Raw genomic sequence first — 7,905 nt, 5'->3', positions numbered from 1 at the left:
TTCGTGTCCTCGTCGATACGTGGGAAGCGGTCCTGACACGATGATCGTCGTCGCGGGCGATGTGCGGCGCACCGTCTCGATCAGGCTCCTGAAGTCCCTCTTCAGCGTCTCCGTCTGCCGCAGCTTGGTGTCGTTAGCCCCCACGTGAAGCACCTTATTTTTCCCTACTCCCCCCAGAAATCTCTTCGATCATCCTCTGATGAACATTAACTGTCCCGTTGTCCTGCTTGAAATCTAAAGGTGGCAGAGACTTTTCTGTATTAGCCCCAAAGCTGTGGAACTCACTACCTCAATCTGTTAGATTATCTGCTTTTAAATCATCCCTGAAAATGTATCTCTTTTCTCAGGTCTATATATAATTTATCTGTGTTAGCTATGTTGTCTATGTTAGTTAAATTCTTAGTTTTAATTTTTATTTAGTTTCATGGATTAAGTTGTTTGATTTAAATGTTTAACTCCGTAATTTTGTATGACTGTCATCTTTTTATTTTTTTTTACTGTGAAGCACCTTGGTCTGCATTTACGTTGTTTTAAGGTGCTATATAAATAAAAATGGCCCTGACCTTCGGATTCAGTTATATGATCTTAATATAACAGCCACATCAGTGACTTTTTAGGCCAATATTTAATTTTTATTGTTACTTTATTGGAAACATTGTATTTTAAAACAAAAACAACTGAGTAAACAGAAATTGAAATGTTTTATCTGTGTAGAAGTTTTATTAATGAGGAAAAAATACTTTGTGCACCTTTGATTTTAGTAAACAAGGCAGATTTTTATATGAAAATAATAGTTTAGTCACGCTTTATTTTAAGGTCCAATTCTCACTATTATATAACTATTAACTACGACTTTTCTTCTCAGTAAAATCTTAATTGTTAAGTTTAGGTATAGGGTAGGATTAAGGGATCTAAAATATGGTCATGCTGAGTAAGGCATTAATATGTGTTTTATAAGTACTAATAAACAGCCAATATGGTAGTGCTTCCTAGTTAATAGTGAGAATTGGTTCCTAAACTAAAGTGTTACCAATTGTTTTAAACAAAATGTGAACGATCTATTGACTAGGTGTCTATTTATTTCGGACATGACACAAGAGTTAACACTTTATCAGCTATTGAGCATGATCTCAAAAGGCCTATTAGCCTAAAAATTGACCAAATGACTAGTATATCAGTTACTCTTATACAGGGCCGGAGTGGGACTCATTTTCAGCCCTGGAGTTTCATGCCTTAGACCGGCCCACTTTAGTTCACGACTGACTATAGGCCTATTAAAATAATGTAATTAAAACCTCAGTATACAGCCCTACGTCTGCAATAGTGAACTGTTTCCTACAGCCTTGTAATTCATTGTATTTTTGCTCACATATATTCAACAACTGACATTTTTTTAGCAAGGTGCCTCTGTCGGGGGAGTTAAAAGATAATTACGTCATCATTAGGGCTGCCAATTAACTTCAGAAATGGAAAATAAGGGACAATTGTGATTCTTTATAAGAAAATAAGGGACAGAATAAGGGAAGCTCAAAATATTTGTACTGTGCCATAATGTCTGCCTAAAGAGTTCTCGGAAATAATCACATTTTGTTTTGCTTAACCTATTTATGTTAATATTTAACCTATTCTAAAAGGAATTTTAATGTCATACAAAAAAAAAGTCATCGGCCTGAGTAAATTGTACCATTATAGAATTGTGACCGCACAAGTAGTGTAGTAATTCAGGAGGTGTACATACTGTGAAATTACTAGCTACATACAAATGGCATGAAATTTGAAAGCATAACAACTGAACATTTATGAAACATCAGTCAATGAAGCATTTTTTTTAAACAATGGCACTTAAATGTTTTGAACTAAAATTTTATTGCAACCATATAGCCTATGAATGAATGAAAATGCATATTTTTAAATTAAAGAACTTAGAGAGTGGGCTACTTCTGGTCCTTGGATTTGTACTTGGGTTTTAAGTTTTAAGAATACACTAGAAGTTAATTTTGATAAAAATCTAGTCTATTTTTACTCTATTCAACAGTATTAACTTACAATGAAAGACATCTTCCCTCAGGTAGACTGAAGGTTTTCCTGCCTTGCTGGATGTTGGGCTCATGATCAATAAGTTGTTTGCATTCGCCCAAACTGATTTGGCTAAATCAAAACGCAGATGGTGGAAGGGAATTGCCGTTAGTCCCGCTCGCTGTGAAGCGGAAGCAGCCGGCAGAGAATTTCGCTTGCAAATACGGGACAAACTGCGTTCCGTAGGCTATAGCTTTCATACGGGACGCTTCTTTGGTGCCTTAAATACGGGACGATTCCGTATTATACGGAACGGCTGGCAACCCTGCGAGTGGGGCTGCGAGAAAATAATAAATAAAAAGAGTAGGGCTGCTGTGAGTGAATGCCTAGGACAGCATATCTAAACCCCAGTGGCATGACAACACCGGCCCTCGCGGCCAAAAAAACAGACCGGCCCATCGGGAATTCTCCCGGTCCTCCAGATTAGCCAATCCTGGCCTGCTCTTATAGAACAGTAGAGAGGATGATTAGCCTTTCATTCAATCTGGTATTGCTTTACTTCAAGCTTAATTGTTTGAGGAAATTTTATATTCCTTGCAAACAGTGAAACTGTGGCTTTTTTACAATTCACAATTCAATTCAAGTGTTACATTATTAAATTTGCATGGTAGTTCTGTGCATATACTAACAATTGTGAACAGGAATTAATAGTCACAGAATGACTGCTTGTTTGTTTTGCAAATTACAGACCTACAAAAAAACAATGATTCCACATCTCCAAAAACCGAAAAGAAAATCCGCCCAGAAGCACCAGGTAAGAAACACGATTTAAACATCGTGTAAGCTTAAATAACTTTATTAGACTATGTGAAACATGATAAATGTTTGTTTTACAGAATGTGTTAAGGACTACATACATCACATAAAATCCTACATGAGAGATGTCTGCTGCTCAATGCGTGGGGGAATGGGAATGGAGTCACACTACGTGGACGCGCATCTGGTCCAGAGAAAACTCCTTATCAAATCCGGCAAGAATGCAAACAAGTGTCTGGAGAAAGAACTGGTCGTCCTAAGTGATTCAGAGCGAAAGAAAGCAAAGCTGGACAGAAGCCAGTTGTTTCATAACAGTGATTCCAAACCAAAACAGTCAGTCGCTCTCCTTGGAAAAGCCGGAGCGGGGAAAACCACGTTCATTCAGCGTTTATGCTTGGACTGGGCGAGCGGCAGCCTGCCTCAATTTCAGTTTGTTTTTTTGTTGAACTGTAAAATTTTAGACCTCACAAAATCAACCTACAGCTTGAAAGGTTTACTGTTCGATTTGTCTATGTCTCCTCGCTGCGAGGACTCAGATTCTGTGTTCAAACACATTCTGTCCTGCCCTGATGAAGTTCTCATCATCTTCGACAGCTTTGATCACATTAAAGACTTTGAAGGGCTTCTCCAGTCCCCTGCTAAATCACACACAAACACTAAATACACAATCAAACAGCTATTTTCCGGTTTGTTCCAAAAGGAAATCCTCTCAGGCTGCACGCTTCTTATCGCCACGAGGCCTAAAGACGTTTTAAATCAGGTGCTGCGAAAAATGGACAGCCTTTTGGAGCTTTGTGGCTTCTCTCCTGAGGACATTGAGTTGTATACATCAAAATATTTCGGGGACGCTTCCCTCCAAGAAAATGCACTAAAACAGATTAAGACTGACAGATACATATTCAGTTTATGCTCCAACCCGCTACTTTGTTGGACTACCTGCTTCCTGCTTGAGCACCAAGAAAGCTGCAATGATTTGCCTTCAACCCTCACGGATTTGTACCAAAGAGCGACCTCAAAACATCTTCAACTAGCTAGCCTTGAAAATAGCTCATTGTGTAAAAACAGAAAACAGCTGGACATCCCACAATTGTGCAAAATGGCATGGGAGGGATTCAAGAATCACGATACACATGTAAACCCTGGCAGTTCTACGGAGCTGCTGGACTGCGCTCTTAAAAGTGGCATACTTGCATCCTACAAAACATCTGAGGGTCAGGAAAACCACTTTGCAGACCTTTTCACCCAGAACCTCCTGAGCGCTGTGCATCTGGTACAGTCTAAACAGGTGAACGAAAAAATGGTGGTGGCAAACAGCGTAGTCCATCAGAAGAAACGAAAGGTTCAGGGAGAGTCACAGGACGTGCTGCAGAGGTTTGTCACGGGCTTGGTCTTCCAGAAGGCCCCTGATGGAGTCAGCATCCTGGACAGCAGTGTCAACATAAAAGCCAAAAGAAAGGCTGTCGAAACCCATCTGGAGAGCATGAAGCCTAGTGATTTGGTTCCTGCCAGGTTACTAGAACTGTTTCATTGTGTTTACGAGACCAGCAGCGCCAAATTTGCCAAACTGCTGTTGAAGAACCTGCCTGACAACCTGTCATTCTATGGGATGCAGCTTTGCCCATCGGACGTGTACGTTATATGCCACCTCCTTCGATATGCCAGCACGCTGAAGCGGACCTTCTCCATTAACCTGCAAGATGCATGCATTCCCATCAGTGGCCTGAAAGAGCTTGTGGGACTCAAATGTATCAAAGCATTCTGGTGAGAAGCTGGCAAAGTGCATTTTTTCACTTAAAAATTGTCATCGTTTAATCATCCTAGCACTGAGTTCATAACCTATATGACTTTATTTTTTCTGTGAAATACAAAAATGGAATATTTTAAGACTTTTTAAATACCCGTGCATTTACAGTGAAGCTTTTGAGCTTCAAAAAAGATGCAAAGGCATCATTAAAGTACCATGAACGTAGTCTACTGTGTGATGATCAAATCAAAATTTAAATAGTTATTCACTGAACAAATGATTCATGTAAAAGCTTTGACTCATTAACGAAACGGATCACATGACTCAAAATAATGGTTAGTTCATGAATCATACATCGATGAATGAATCATTCTTTTGAGCTGTTTATCAACTAAGCGATTAACAGGAAGATAATCGTAATCGGATTCACTAGTTCACTACTTTTTTTTTTCTTTAACATGAAAATGAAAGCTAAGGTGGATGTCAAGACTGTCAGTGAATAATGACAAACAAATAATTTCTGGAATCTGGAAAATTGTGTTTACCACTTTGATGATAATTTTTTTTTAATGAATTGTAATTGCATGGAAATAAGCATGGAAAACTTTTCTGCTTTCGTGTTTTACTAACAGAATCGTGGAACTAACAGAATTTTCATTTTTGAATGAACTATTTCTTTCAGCATAAGATTTTGATTTCTATATCATGGTGTTTGTTTACCATATTATTGTTTGTTTTCCCATTAGGGCACATACAGCAGACACCATTGGCTTATGGGAGGACTTGCATCAAAGCAATGATGAACTGAACCTGAAAAGTGCCATTGAGAAATTCACCTTGCACCCATTCAAGGCAACAGAAGGGTATCACATAGAGAGCCTGCCTGTCCTTGTCCAAATTCACAGAGAGAAGAAGCTACCAATGAGGTACAGCATCACATTTGTGTTTCATGACTATAAAAATAATGGATCCAAAGCTCATCGGTCCGACCAATGCCATTCCCATTCATGTTCTTCACTTCAAATTGTAGCATAAAATGATGCTGTTGTTAAGGAGTATGATTGTACTTTCAGTGAATTAGTGTCTGCACTGGATAAAGGTGTGCCAGCCCTCCGGCATCTTCAGAGACTGGAATTTGAGTAAGGTTCCTGTTTCTGTTTTCTCTGTGTCCTTGTATACATTCAGTGTTGTTTTTATAATAAGTGCTGGTGTTCTGCATTGCAGGCTTGGAGTCCAGAACGGTCCTGAACTTTTCCCTAAACTCGTAGAGGTCCTGCCTTCTCTGCAGTCTCTCCAACATCTGGAGTGAGTATTCACTGGTGGATATCATATGGTTTCACGACTATGATTGGACTGGGGAAAAAAATCCTTTAGTGTTTTTAAGAATTAAAAATGTTCTTGATTCTTTGTTTGTCTTTTAGCCTTGAGAAAAACCAAATAGGAGACTCTGGAGCTGAGAAGCTAGCTGGCGTTTTACATTTTTTGGAATGTCTGAAATTGCTAAAGTAAGTTTTGAAACATCTATGCCCTTAAATATCACACTTAATAGTACTTAATAGTCTCTGGGAAAGTGCATTCCAAAGTAAATACAATTTGTAAAGGAACAACTGTGTCACAACTGAACTGTCCAATGTTCCCACCATACAGTCTGTCTCAAAACCTCATTGGAGATGCAGGAGTGGAGAAACTGGCTAAAGCTTTGGCATCAGTGCCTTCTCTACAGAGCCTCAGGTACAGACACCCTCGGAAATATATTTACCATCACCAAGTAAAATGTGAATTTTGGAAGTGTTTATAAGACCTCACTGTTTTGTCAAAATTATTCCACATTCCTCACTTCTAGCCTTTATGGAAATGCAATTGCTGACATTGGAGCTGAACATCTGGCCTTGGCTTTACCAGACATGAATTTCCTGCAGGACCTGAAGTAAGTATTTATTCAAATCATGTTAAATCTTCTTAAAAAGATTTAAATAACAAGATGCATTTAGTTTCATTTTGAAAAGGAAGTATCTTAGTCATTTTGACGTACATTTTCTCTTCTATTCTCTTCTAATGCTTGTTTTTTTTTTAATACAAGAAATATATTATTATATTATATTATATCAATGCATTTCTTGTTATTTACTTTCAGTGTTGCGTTCAACAAGTTCACAGACCTTGGAGCTACAAAGCTCGGTGCTGCTCTGAAAAACTGCACAGGAATGAAGTCCCTGGAGTGAGTCTCCTTTTTCTTTTACATTTTTTTATTTCGCATCTACCATCCTTTTGGACATGTGATGTAGTGGTTTGATATGCCACATTAGCTTTTTCTTGTAATTAGGTATCAGATACTAGCATCTCAAGACTGTGTACAACATTTGAGCTAGTTTAAACACAGAAAATAAATAAGAGATCTTGCTACAGTTTGCTAACACAGTCGGGTGGACAGGAAGACGTTTATCTCTACAATCTGACCACAGTCACTAAGAATATGCATTAAGTCCATTATTGTTCATGCATTTAGTATCATTACATAACTCGACAATTTTTCCTGATATGCAAGTGTTCTTGTTTTCCTTCTCTCTCATTAGGCTGTGGAATGACTGCATTCCATATGGAGTTTTTGAACACCTCCGTCTTCAAGATCCACGGATAAGATCACTTTGATGCACATTTTAAAATGGCCACATACTGGATACTGTTACAAGTTTTTTTTGTTGTTGTTGTTGTTTTTGCAAAAGCATAATTCACCATAAAATTCAAAAGTTCATCAACATTTGTCAACAAGGACACTAAACTGCTTTAAAATGTTGTTTCACTTTCTCATTGAAATGACTGTGCATGTGACTGCTATTATGACTGACTCGCACTTTCTGACACTGGATATACTCTTCCTCAGCACTAAAAGTACTTTTTTATACTGTATGTTTTTTTAAATACAAGTTCTGTGAGTCTGCTTTTCTGATTGTTACAGTTACAGATGTCAGATACATCAAATGTTTAGCTGCTTCTATAATTCATTATCATTTGACTTAAACATTTGTTAATATTGCTGCTTTGATTATCTGTTCAGTTGCAGTTTTCAGGGGCTGAAAAAATATGTACAATAAAATGAAATGCATACATACAATGACTTGAATACACCTCTCACCTTTTCTATAATGAGCATGTTTTTAATTTCTTGATTTATATAGTGTAGATCAGAATTAGAGAACAACCTATAATTCCCTAAATTTCATGGCCACTGCTTTCGTCCTATTTGAAGTTAGCCTAACAGGAGTTGAAGGGCAGATTTTTAAGCATATTTCATAAATTAATTGTAATCTGAAGCACAATATAAAATACTT

At 37.9% G+C, this 7,905-nt stretch overlaps 1 protein-coding gene across 5 annotated transcripts in view; it reads left to right on the top strand.

The window, feature by feature from the left end:
- Window positions 1-7,681, top strand: part of ciita (class II, major histocompatibility complex, transactivator) — a 19,280-nt gene extending 11,599 nt beyond the window's left edge. For all 5 annotated transcript variants that reach the window (XM_016253745.1, XM_016253753.1, XM_016253736.1 and 2 more), the window contains exons 11-20: window positions 2,765-2,830; window positions 2,913-4,593; window positions 5,323-5,502; window positions 5,650-5,715; window positions 5,801-5,881; window positions 5,998-6,081; window positions 6,224-6,307; window positions 6,420-6,503; window positions 6,711-6,794; window positions 7,150-7,681. In XM_016253745.1, coding sequence (XP_016109231.1) covers window positions 2,765-2,830; window positions 2,913-4,593; window positions 5,323-5,502; window positions 5,650-5,715; window positions 5,801-5,881; window positions 5,998-6,081; window positions 6,224-6,307; window positions 6,420-6,503; window positions 6,711-6,794; window positions 7,150-7,225 — 2,486 coding nt within the window. In that variant the 3' untranslated portion in view covers window positions 7,226-7,681. The remainder of the gene's footprint in view (window positions 1-2,764; window positions 2,831-2,912; window positions 4,594-5,322; window positions 5,503-5,649; window positions 5,716-5,800; window positions 5,882-5,997; window positions 6,082-6,223; window positions 6,308-6,419; window positions 6,504-6,710; window positions 6,795-7,149) is intronic.
- The last annotated feature ends 224 nt before the right edge of the window (window positions 7,682-7,905 follow it).

This window comes from Sinocyclocheilus grahami, unplaced genomic scaffold, assembly GCF_001515645.1.
Source record: "Sinocyclocheilus grahami isolate Dianchi unplaced genomic scaffold, SAMN03320097.WGS_v1.1 scaffold27.1, whole genome shotgun sequence".
In the NCBI taxonomy this organism is placed as follows: domain Eukaryota; kingdom Metazoa; phylum Chordata; class Actinopteri; order Cypriniformes; family Cyprinidae; genus Sinocyclocheilus; species Sinocyclocheilus grahami.
The sequence above is the reverse complement of the archived record's forward strand: the minus strand, read 5'-3'. Positions and strand labels throughout refer to the sequence as shown.